Source organism: Chlorocebus sabaeus, chromosome 3, assembly GCF_047675955.1.
Source record: "Chlorocebus sabaeus isolate Y175 chromosome 3, mChlSab1.0.hap1, whole genome shotgun sequence".
Taxonomy (NCBI): Eukaryota; Metazoa; Chordata; class Mammalia; order Primates; family Cercopithecidae; genus Chlorocebus; species Chlorocebus sabaeus.
The window spans coordinates 1,520,131-1,532,616 of record NC_132906.1 but is presented as its reverse complement, the minus strand read 5'-3'; the positions used below and the strand labels follow the sequence as shown (position 1 = coordinate 1,532,616).

The following is a 12,486-nucleotide window of genomic DNA, read 5'->3' as shown; positions in this document are numbered from 1 at the left end:
TATGATAATTTATGCCGTGTCTCTGAAAAATGGGTGTGAAATTTGACCATTTTGATTTAATTTAGCATTATTTAAATTATTACTCTTTTTCATTATGCAGCTTGGGTGATGGTTGCAGTTTTCCAACTCGCCTTGTGGGGATGGATCCAGAACAAGCTTCTGTTACAAACCAGAATGAGTACGCCAGAAGGTGTGCTTCTTGTCCTTACGCTTTTCCATATTCATCATAAAGAAAACCGTGTACATGTGTTGTGTGTACATCTTATGAGTAATATAGTAGTGATTTAGTAAACCAGCAGAGTTAGGGAAAGAGAAATTTACATTTTTTAACTGTGGGTTAATAAAGGTATATGTGCTAATAACCATAATTTTTTATTATCTAAACCAGAACACTTAAGAGTAGGAAAGAGAATGCTTGTTTATTAATAGTTAAACCAGGATAATCGCATAAAGCTGGAAATGTCTGGGCAAGCTGGGAAGCAACTAAGACCTTTCAAGATTTGATTAGATTGGATTATGTCAGTTATGTTTTTTCAAATAAATTAGTCATTATACTAATCACCATTTTATTTTGATAAACAAATTTTAATATACTATCAAAATAATGAGAATTCAAAAATACAATTTTTTTTTCATTACTTCATCTTAGAGGAAATTTTCCCATAATATTTGCGTGGCAAGTAAACTTTCATACATTCAGTGTAATAGTTCATTTTAAATGAAATTTTAAAGAAGCTAGAGATACTTCTGTCCAAGTAAAACATTCATAATTTATTCATTACAGAAATAAGTTGTAGGAGAAGAGGAATGATAAGTTCTAAACTAGCATATTAATATTGGAAGAACCCTAAGTCTTAGAATGTAGCTTAAAGCCTTAGACCTTTGAGCTCTAACGTTTGTTAGGGTTCTGGCCCCAGTCACTTAAATTATGGGCCTCAGTTTCCACCTCTGTGAAACCGGGATAATGATGCTCACCACCGAAGGTTATTTGGAGTGCTGAGATGATGTATATAAGGTGCCTGGCATCGTGTCTGGCCCATAATAGGGAACCAACAAATATTAGTTTCCTTTTCTTCTTCCTTTCCTTCCTCCATTCCCTCCCTCCCTGGATCTTTTAGCTAGAAAAATAAGTCTACGCTAAATCACTGAATCATTTTTTCCCCTTAGATCTAAACTGCAGAGGTAGAAAGCAGAAAACTTGGGAAATGACAGGTAATTGTTTTGTACTGGCCACAGACATAGATCCCCACCTGTCCTTGCACTGCCTATGGTTCCCGATTAACATATTAAGAACAGTTCAGACTGGCCTCTGAAGCTTTTTAGATTTTGACTAATTGTTTTCATTGGCAGCATTGGAATACAGATTCTTGGGTCTAGAGAGCCATTTAATGGGGGGTTGTGGGCATATTTTTATTTTGAAGGTAGTTTTTTCAGAGTACTAAGATCTCATGAGTTGCCCTCACATATTTAGGAGAAGGAATACTAATTTGCTGCTTATTAATTTATTAAGTATTCATCGTTGAGCATTAAGCTATTTATTAAGTTGTTTGCTCTTCTTTTCAGTAGTGGCTCAAATCAGCCTTTTCCTATCAAACCACTTAGTGAATCAAAAAACCGTTTGTTGGACAGTGAATCTCAGTGGCTGGAGAATGGAGCTGAAGAAGGCATCGTCAAATCAGGTAGTAGTTCTCATTTGAAACACTGCTTTGGTTCAGATGAAAAGCATGAGATATAATACATGTGGAAGACTCAAAATAATGTAACATTTAAAAAATACTAAAATATGTGAAACTTTTAAATATATGCTGGGCACGGTGGCTCACGCTTAGTAATCCCAGCACTTTGGGAGGCCGAGGCAGGCAGATCACGAGGTTAGGAGAATGAGACCATCCTGGCTAACACGGTGAAACCCTGTCTGTACTACAAATATTAAAAATTAGCCGGGCGTGGTGACGGCACCTGTAGTCTCAGCTGCTCGGGAGGCTGAGGCAGGAGAATGACGTGAACCCGGGAGGCGGAGGTTGCAGTGAGCTGAGATTGCGCCACTGCACTCCAGCCTGGGGGACAGAGCGAGACTCCGTCTCAAATAAATAAATAAATAAATAAATAAGTAAGTAAAATATATAGGGTGTTTGTGGTTCTTAGTAGCTTCTATGAGGAAGGGATAGAGCGAGGAGAGTATAGTGGCTCATGTTTTTTTCTGTGCAACTGCAGGTTTTTGTTAACCCAGCCACATATTTCTCCACACAGATGTGGAAAGTTCTTTTGGCATTGGCTGTTCTGAATAAGCAACGTTATTCTTTTTTTTTTTTTTGAGATGGAATCCCGCTTTGTCATCAGGCTTGAGTGCAGTGGCACAATCTCTGCTCACTGCAACCTCCACCTCCCGGGTTCAAGCGATTCCCCTGCCTTAGCCTCCCAGGTAGCTGGGACTACAGGCGCCTGCCACTGCGCCCGCTAATGTTTTTTGTATTTTAGTAGAGACAGAGTTTCACCATGTTGGCCAGGATGGTCTTGATCTCCTGCCCTCATGATCCACCCGCTTCAGCCTCCCTCAGTGCTGGGATTATAGGCATGAGCCACCGCGTCTGGCCAGCAATGTTATTCTTTAGGGTCCCAGCTTTTGCTTAGTTGACAATAATTCTTGAAAAGCATTGCATTCTTTGCTGCCTTAGTTTAAAAAGAGCACACTGGCCAGGCGCGGTGACTCCCGCCTGTAATCCCAGCACTTTGGGAGGCCAAGGTGGGCAGATCACACGGTCAAGAGTTAGAGACCAGCCTGGCCAACATGGTGAAACCCCATCTCTACTAAGAATACAAAAATTAGCCGGGTGTGGTGGCACACGCCTGTAATCCCAGCTACTCGGGAGGCCGAGGCAGGAGAATTGCTTGAACCCGGGAGGTGGAGGTTGCAGTGAGCCGAGATGGCACCCCTGCACTCCAGCCTGGGCGACAGAGTGAGACTCCATCTCGGGGAAGAAAGAAAAAAAAGAGCACACTGAATATATTTTAACCTTTTTTAGGTGACTTTTAATCATTTATGAACTGAGGATTCAGGTATGGAATAGTCAGCAAAATTGAAGTGAGAATTTTCATCAGACCTGGGTTTAAAATATTGTCTGGCTACTTAACTAGCATTACAGCCTAAAACACATCTGAGGTAATTTTTAATGATAATAGTAATAACACTGTGATTATCTCCTTGCACTATAGAAAAGTGGTTTTGGGTCAGGCACAGTGGCTCACACCTGTAATCCCAGCACTTTAGGAGGCTGAGGCAGGAGGATCACTTGAGCTCAGGAGTTGGAGACCAGCCTGGGCCACACAGCCTATCTCTACCAAAAACTTTGGGAAAGAATTTTTCTAGGCCTGATGGCATGTGCCTGTAGTCCCAGCTACTCAGGAGGCTGAGGTGAGAGGGTTGCTTGAGCCTGGGAGATTGAAGCTACAGTGAGCTATGATCATGCCACTGCACTTCAGCCTGGATGACAGAGCAAGACCCTGTCTCAAAAAAAAAAAGGAAAAAGAAAAACGATTCCAGACATTTAGCTCCATTTGTACTAACTGTAGCAAATACCCTAAATACCCTTAAAAACACTGTTAGAATTTCTGAGGTTTTTTTGTTGTCTTGACTTTTAGCAGCATTTAAAACATTCTCTTAAATTAGTATCTTTAGGATCTTCATTAGGATCATTACACCTTTTGTATAAGGTCAAGGAAAAATCCCGAAGTTTAAGGCCAGCCTAGGCAATACTATTGAGGCCCATCTCTAAAAAATAAAGCTCTAGGGAAAAGTTCATTTTGCGAACTTCTTAATTATTGCTGTTCAACATCTTTAAAGCCAGTGGGTATTTCCACAGGATAAACATAAAATCAAACTTTCGACTCCTAATGTTTAGCTCTTTACTTCTGGGTTCTATAAGAAGACAAATGGTTGACACCACAAGCCTATTTTTTATTTACATAATAGTCATTTTTGCTGTAATCAATTTTACTATTTAGCCAGAAACTTAATACTTCTTTTTTTTTTTTTGTCATGTCATACACAATTATGTGCTTACAGGGACAAATAACCATGTAACAGTGGCAATAGAAAATTGAGTACCACTTGTTCATAACTAACCATTTGAATAAGAACAAGGTAAGATAGTGTAAAGGTAATCCTTGAATAAATGCAGCTTATTTTCATATTTCATAATCTTTAAACAGTTTGCAGTTCTTTTTTTTAGTCTTTTTAATTGTATCAGCAAAATTAGGCAGTACAGGAAAGACTGGAATGTAACGCCTGCCAAAATCTCATTTTCTGTATTCCTTATAGCACAATCTTAGTAGCTATTTGTTGGTAAATTAATGAAGAAACTAATAAAAATAGTTTAGGACTGGTATGTGGACCACTGGCCTTTTCAGTAAACAGTACCTTATTAATTAAAGAAAAAAAGGTGGCCAGGCAAGGTGGCTCACACCTCTAATTCCGGCACTTTGGGAGCTCAAGGTGGGAGGATCACTTAAGCCCAGGAGTGAGAGACCAGCCTGGGTGAGATACTTAAATTTGTTATAGTGAGACCTCATCTCTACAAAAAATAAAGAATTAGCCAGGTTTGTGTTGATGCACACGTGCAGTCCCAGCTACTTGGGAGGCCGAAGTGGGAGGATCACTTGAGCCCAGAAAGTCGAGGCTGCAGTGAGCCAAGATGGCACCACTGCACTCCAGCCTGGGTAACAGAGCAAGGTCCTGTCTCAAAAAAAAGAAGAAAAAAAAAGCGACTTTTGTCCACTATTGAGGAAATTCAACCCAGAGAAAAATGACCAAAGACTCTAAAAAAGAATTAAGGTTTATATGTTAATTCTTACAAAACATATATGTTATATGGTTTGTAAAAGACACAGCAAGAGAAGATTGCTAAGTAGTAAATTACCACAAACATGGAGCTTATCACATTTATCATCCTGTTCCTGTATAACAGTTTGTTTTTCTAAAGGCGTCTTATCTGGAGTGTCAGCTAGAGGAGCATCTGTTTCCTCACTTGTGGGCTTGTCCTCAGCAGTTACGCCCTTGCAGAGGACCTTGAGCCTGCGTGCAGGGCTGCAGCCAGAGCCTAAGACCCAGGACAGAGTTAGATCACAGGCACTCAGGGTGGAGGTCACGTTGGGCAGAGTGGCTGCAGTCAGAAGAGGAGCTGTATGACCCGCATGTGGTGATCGTAAGCCAGGTCCATGTCCCCGAGAGCTGGAGCTGTGGAGTAGTGCTTGGTGTCCAGACAAGCCCGCAGTCCGAGGTCCACGTTTCTTCTTAATGTGGGCGGAATAATTGCTGATGCTTGTGGTGGTTGAGAATCCTCAGCTGCAGTTCCTTTAACAGTTGCTATGGGAAGTTTTCTACATCTTGCACCAGTCTTAGGACAGGTGTAGGTGGACCAGATGTCTTTTCAAATGATGTCCAAGTTAGCAGTCTGGGAGTACTGTAAGATTCTCCCTTTTAAAATACTCTTTTGATTGATTCAGGGGAAGAAAGTAATACCCGCTCATTTACTGCTACAAAAATCTTTATTATTATAATATTAGTAGTGTTAAGGACTTACTTATATTCCATCTTGTTATATTAGTAGCTTTGTACCTTGGCCCACAGAACCATTTAGTAAATATTTTCAGAAATAAAAAAATCAAGTTTTAACCAACAATTTGTTTCTTTTTTTGTAGGTGTATGAAAACATTATAGACTGATATTTTCAATTTTCATTTGGAAGGAAATGATCAATGGAATGAAATAATTGAAGTATAACAGAAGATATATTTTTTAAAAAAGAAAGCCTTTGTACAGTTCCTGGGATCCACAGAAGCACTGCTCCAGAGCGGAACGATGCCTTAATCTTCAGTGTCCATTTGTGCAGCATTGACTTAGAGCTACAAAAGTGACTTAATGTTATTCTGGAAATAATACTTACCTGTTATGAGATGCTATAATATGAGCTGTCATCACATTTTAACATGCATATGTATTTTTTGATACCTGAATTACATTATTAGAATTAGTATCCATATACATTTTCACTCTAAAAACACAAGCTTAAAAACTTGAAAGTAAAGTACATCTAGGACAAATGGTGGCTGAAAGTGAATAATATTCAAATTACTGTTGCTTGTACTGTATAAGGAAAATGCTTTTTTAAATTGGGTATTTGCTAATTTATAATTACTATTTTATACTTTTCAATATTTTTAATAACTTTTATTGTTGGCTATAACAGAAGGATTCAGATATCTAAATATCATTTAGCACATAGAACACATTGGTCTAATTCATCGAAAGCTTAGTTATAAGCATTAATACAACCATGTAGTGGAACAAGTGCCCAAGGCTTAAAGGGAACTCGGCAGGATAAGAACTATTTTGGGTTCTCTCTGCTATTTTATAACTTTTGTTGTTGAACTTTCAGGGGTGTGTACATGTGCTGGAGAAATACTGGACACAGTAGGAAGAAGTGTAAGTGTCCAGAAGAAAAGCTAAGAGGAATATTGTAATCTGTTAAAAAAAGAATAGTTTGAGTTTTAACAGTAGTTAGACTAAAGCATGCTGTTGACTTGACTTTCAAATTTCAGGGTAGGTAATGACTAAAAATTACTTTGAAACTTTTTTACAGTAATACTGTAACAACTTAAACAGTGACTTAAAATGCAATTCAAACTAGGCAAAAAAACTTTAGAATAAGTTTTCCTCCTGGCTCTCAGTTGGAAAGTCTAACCTGAGTGGTCATTTTACATTCCCAGTCTCTGAGAAGTGGATTCTCCTCTTAGATGCACAGTCTCAAGTCTGACTTTCTAACAGCAACCCCTTTATGCCTAGAAACATTTCTCCTTTTTCCTTTTAAATCTAATCTAAGTGACAGGAGTTGTCGCATTAACTCCAAAGAAAAGTACAGAATAAACAATGTCGAAATGTTACTCCTCATTTACACCTTTTAGTCAGAGACACACACACACACACATACACACCCCCCCGCCAAAATAATTGATTGCTTCCCGTTGGTGGGTGGAGATGAATCTCAGCAGCATCTGTGAGTACTATGGGTTGGAGTTTCCTGTCTGTAAAATGGGACTGCAGGGGAGGGGGTGTTGTGAATGAGTTGGACTGGATGACTTCTAACATTCTGCGATGCCTAATTTTGCAAAGTCACTTTTCATTCACCCAGTAAATTTTTTTCTTCTTTTTTCCAGGCAGTCTTGCTCTGTCTCTCAGGCGGGAGTGCAGTGGTGGGATCTTGGCTCGCTGCAACCTCCACCTCCTGGGTTCAATAGAGTCTCCTGCCTCAGCCTCTCAAGTAGCTGGGATTACAGGCTCACGCCACCAGGCCCGGCTAATTTTTACATTTTTAGAAGAGACAAGGTTTTACCGTGTTGACCAGGCTGGTCACGAACTCCTGACCTCAAGTAATCCACCCGCCTCAGCTTCCCAAAGTGCTGGGATTACAGGCGAGAGCCGCCACGCCCGACCCCAGTAAATTTTTTGGAGTACCTTCTATATGCTAAACAATGCACTAGGAATAGCTCTGTCATTTCCTAGTATAGCATAAATTTTATGGTTGCTACTGTAGGTTTATAATTTGTTGTTTATAATTTGGTCTAATTTCCATCAGCCATACTAATATTAGATTTTAAAAGGAGGCAACTATTTTTCTCTTTGAACCAAAGGAATGAGTTAGCTTTGAAAACATAGTTTGGAATACTATAGTATGGATTCTTCTACCTTTGTTTCAACTCCTTAGTCTTAATAATTTCGATTCTAGCAAACTAGAATGAGAGTTAAGAGATAATCAATTATTGCTGGGCATGGTGGCTCATGCCTGTAATCCCAGCACTTTGGGAGGCTGAGGCTGGCGGATCACCTGAGGTCAGGGGTTCGAGATTAGCCTGGTCAGAATGGCAAAACCCTCTCTCTACTAAAAATTTAAAAAAAAAAACCCAAAAACTGTCCAGGCATGGTGGCACACTCCTGTATTCTGAGCTACTCGGGAGGTAGAGTCAAGGGAATCACTTAAACCCAGGAGGCAGAGATTGCAGTGAGCCAAGAGTCTGGTGCACTCCAGTCTGGGTGACAAGAGTGAAACTCCATGTCAAAAATATATATATGTCAACTACCAACTAAAAACATAACTTCAGTTTGGCAGTTTGCTTATTATAAGGAGATAAATGTTTAAACATACATGACTACTTTCAGAAATGTTCTCCTGGTACTTTTTGTGAGTATTTCTACATTCAGATGAAAAGATTTGCATGTACCTGGCTAACGCCAAGGAAACTTTATTTTCTTCTTCACTATTATGCACTTTCATGGTAGTATAGTCTTTCTGTTCTTTTAATTTTTGTTATTTAACATCTTTAATATAATAGCACAGCAAACATCTTTTCAGAAATTTTCAGTTAAAGCCTTTGAATTATTTATCTTTGGTTTAATTTACAGCCAGCATTTTGCCACATTCTAAATAATATTTAGCTGAACTGATTCATACGTATTAATGATCATTCTAGCAAAGGCCTACAAGTGGTGTGGGAATCAGGGAAAGGCTGTCTCTTTGGTATTTCAACTGGTATTGATTATTGCTATCAACTATTTGGGGAGAAAAAATCAAAATGAAGCCCTGTCAAATTTTATAAGTACTATTTTTGGTCCTTCAAACACTTGAACATTTGTGATGACACCTTAAGAAAAATGAAGTTCAGGTCTTACCATTGCCATTAAAAACAAATTAGGAGACGTGGTTTACCTGGGAACAAATTTACTTGAATATTCAGTACCTGAAACCATGCCAAACCAAAGAGCAGCTGCAGTACATTAGTTATTTTAAATGAACAAGTTTACAAAGTTTATTTTCATCTATACGTAAGGATGATTTTTTAAAAACTTTTTACATATTAGTGGTTATGATCCAATGTGTCATGAGTGAATTTAACTGTAAGGTGGTTTAAATCAAATATGCAATGTTTACTTGAATTGTATTTCTATTAGCAGATTTTGACTATGTTTACAGGACTGTTTAAGGATTATCAGGCATGTGAGATCTCCTTTCAGTTATCTTTAAAACAGATGTATATTAAGGGCTTAGAGTTAGGATCTACATATTCTGGGCAGTGAATAGGCAGTAACTTACAAATAAGTTTTGCTTACCTTTTGTTCTAGGGACTAGCACTGCTATCAATGGAAAGTATTTTTAACTAATCTGTTATTAAGAAAGACATATTTTTGCATTTTAGCCAAAATAAAGACCATCTCTGATAATCTGTTAGATAATACATGTCTGAAATCCATATGTTTCATATCTAAACTGTATTTTCCAATTTAAATTAAAATGTAATATAGATTCAGAAAGGTTCATATTTTTCTAATGACTTCATTCTATATTATTTTGTTAGGTTGCATAAAGAAGCAAGGAATTGCACTTGTATTAAAAGATGAAGAAAGCTATTAGGTATATTTGTACATGACTGCAAATGAGTCTATGCCTGTTTAAAAGAAAAGATGGACACTATTTTAAAGTGAGCTTTAATATGCTTTTATATAAACAAATTTGAGGTACAGTTTAGTTTGGTTGTGTTTACCTAACAAGTACTATCAGCCGTGTATTTGTTCTTATTTGTATAATCCTAGCCTGTGACTTAATGTTGACGCTTTGCTTTGTCTTTTGGCTGGCCTAACCTACATTGACATGTACATTTTACAACTTTTTTTTTTCAAAAGTCATAATGAATTACTTTATTAATAAACAAATAAAGTCTTGTATTTGAAGTGTTTTCTTTGTTATAAAGTGGTATTTACCAAATGAGAGAATAACCATTATTTTTATCAACTTGAAAATCTGGTAAAATAGTGCTTAGAGAAAGAGATTGGCTAATAGTTTAGGGAAACTTCAGATAGGTATTATTTTAGTGCAACAAAATTATAGTTTACTTGTTTATTCAAAACCTAAAGAGTTTAGTGGCTTTTTACTGAACATAATTTAATTTCAGAAGTCATTTAGGACCTTGAGGACCTTCAGATCACTGTAACTTGTTGAATTGTGATTGTTAAAATGCTGAATAATTAATAGATTTCATTATGTAGAATTCTTTTACGGCATCTGTGTTCCAGTGCCCTTCCAAAGAGGCCAAGTTTGTTACTGAAGCCAATTAAAGATTTCATGTAGCTATATTTATAAAAATTGAAGTATCTCCATGAGAAAGGAAAGATCTTGAAGACAGGTAAATACATCAAATTGCAGGCTGGGTGCAGTGGCTCACGCCTGTAATTCCAACACTTTGGGAGGCCGAGGTGGGTGGATCACTTGACGTTAGGAGTTTGAGACCAGCCTGGCCAATATGGTGAAACCCTGTCTCTACTAAAAATATAAAAATTAGCCAGGTGTGGTGGTGGGTGCCTGTAATCCCAGCTACTCGGGAGGCTGAGGCAGAAAAATCACTTGAACCCAGGAGGCAGAGGTTGCAGTGACCTGAGATCACGCCACTGCCCTCTGGCCTGGGTGACAGCAAGCCTCTGTCTCCAAAAAAAAAAAAAAAAAAAAAAAAGTCGAATTGCCGAAATCTGCAATCTGCATATAATGTGATCCCACTTACGGGTTTTACAGTGTCCATGCTGTGTACCTGTGTGTTCAAACTCAGCCTATTAATCGAGTGTTAATTACACTATTGTAATGTTCTCATATCCACCTCCTGTTCCTTTTGCAGTGAGCTCCAGTGTTGCGGGTATCCACTTAAAACACCAGGCGATGCGCATCATCTCCACAGGAGGAGTTCGTCTTGCCGGTAAATCATGTTTCACAGTGAAAGTGATCTCATGGTACTCATGTAGTTTTCTTTTTAAAATTATTTATATGAGGCATAGTAGGTACATATTTATAAAATACCTGAGAGATTTTGATAGAGGCAAACAATCAATGCATAATAATTACATCAGGGTAAATGTATTCCTCACCTCAAACATCATTTCTTCAAGTTACAAAGCTTACGATTATACTGTTTTATGTTTAAATGTGCACTAAATTAATGTTGACTGTAGTCACCCTGTTGTGCTATCAAGTAGTAGATCTTATTCATTTTATCTAACTATATATTTTTTTTACCCATTAACCATCTTCATCTACCCCCAACCCCCACTACCCTTCCCAACCTCTGGTAACCTTCATTCAATTCTCTGTGTTCATGAGTTTCATTGTTTTAATTTTTCGCTCCCACAAATGAGTGAGAAGTCTTTCTGTGCCTGGCTTATTTCCCTTGACATAATGACCTCTAGTTCCTTCATTGTTGTTGCAAATGCAGTATCTCATTCTTTTCTATGGTTGAATAGTGCTCCATTGTGTGTATGTATGTGTGTGTGTGTGTATTGTGTGTGTGTGTGTATATATATATAATCTTCTTTATCTATTTGCCTGTTGATGGTCACATAGCTGGCTTCCAAATCTTGGCTATTGTGAATAGTGCTGCAGTAAACTTGGAAGTACCAATTATCTCTTGCACATACTGATTTCCATTCTTTTGGATAAATACCCAAATGCTCTCTTTAACATCTTTCCACACTGGATCCATCATATAATTGTGCATAATAGCAACTGGAACTGACAGATATATAGAAATAATGCTGCTTTTCTCAAACTGCTGAGCCACCTCTTCACAATACTTGGCTATAGCATCTGCCTCTCCTGATGGGAGCAAAGACTGTTAAAGGCGGATTGCTGGATCGTACGGCAGTTTTTTTAGGTTTTTTGAGGAAGCTCCACACTGTTCTCCATAGCGGTTTTACTAATCTACATTCCCAACAACAGTGTATGAGGGTTCCCTCTTCTCTGTATCCTTGCCAGCGTTTGTTGTTGCTTGTCTTTTGTATCAAAGCCCTTTCTAGTGGGGTGAGATGTTATCTCATTGTAGTTTTGATTTGCATTTCCTTGGTGATCAATGATGTTGAGCACCTTTCTATATACCTATTTGCCATTTGTATGCCACTGTGTGCCTGTTTGCCATTTCTTCTTTTGAGAAATGTCTATTGAGATATTTTGCCCATTTTAAAATCAGATTATTAGATTTTTTTTCCTATTGAGTGGTTTGATCTCCTTATATATTCTGGTTATTAATCTGTCAGATGGATAGTTTCCAAATATTTTCTCCCATTCTGTGGGTTATCTCCTGACTTTGCTGGTTGTCTCCTTTGCTGTGTAGAAGCTTTTGAGTTTGACATGATCCTATTTGTCTATTTTTGCTCTGGTTGCTTGTGCTTCAGGGGTATTACTCAAGAAATCTTTGCTCAGACCAATGTTCTGAAGTTTCCCAAATGTTCTCTTTCGGTAGATTCATAGTTTGACATCTTAGATTTAGGTCTGTAATGCATTTGATTTTTGTGTGTGATGAGAGACAGGGCTCTAGTTTCATCTTCTAAACATGGATATCCAGTTTTCACAGCCCCATTAATTGAAAACACTGTCTTGTCACCAATGTATGTTCTTGGTA

At 38.0% G+C, this 12,486-nt stretch overlaps 1 protein-coding gene across 8 annotated transcripts in view; it reads left to right on the top strand.

Annotated features, from left to right (window-relative positions):
- Window positions 1-9,772, top strand: part of ZDHHC20 (zDHHC palmitoyltransferase 20) — an 86,907-nt gene extending 77,135 nt beyond the window's left edge. The window contains exons 10-13 of one of the 8 annotated variants that reach the window (XR_005236559.2): window positions 101-190; window positions 1,168-1,212; window positions 1,564-1,679; window positions 5,698-9,772. Coding sequence is in view for 7 of the 8 variants with exons in the window: in XM_008021697.3 (XP_008019888.3) it covers window positions 101-190; window positions 1,564-1,682; window positions 4,064-4,101 (247 nt within the window). In the remaining variant the exon portion in view is untranslated. Of the gene's footprint in view, window positions 1-100; window positions 191-1,167; window positions 1,213-1,563; window positions 1,683-4,063; window positions 4,142-5,697 lie in introns of those variants that run through there. The other 7 variants (XM_008021700.3, XM_008021699.3, XM_008021697.3 and 4 more) reach the window with 7 other exon arrangements.
- The last annotated feature ends 2,714 nt before the right edge of the window (window positions 9,773-12,486 follow it).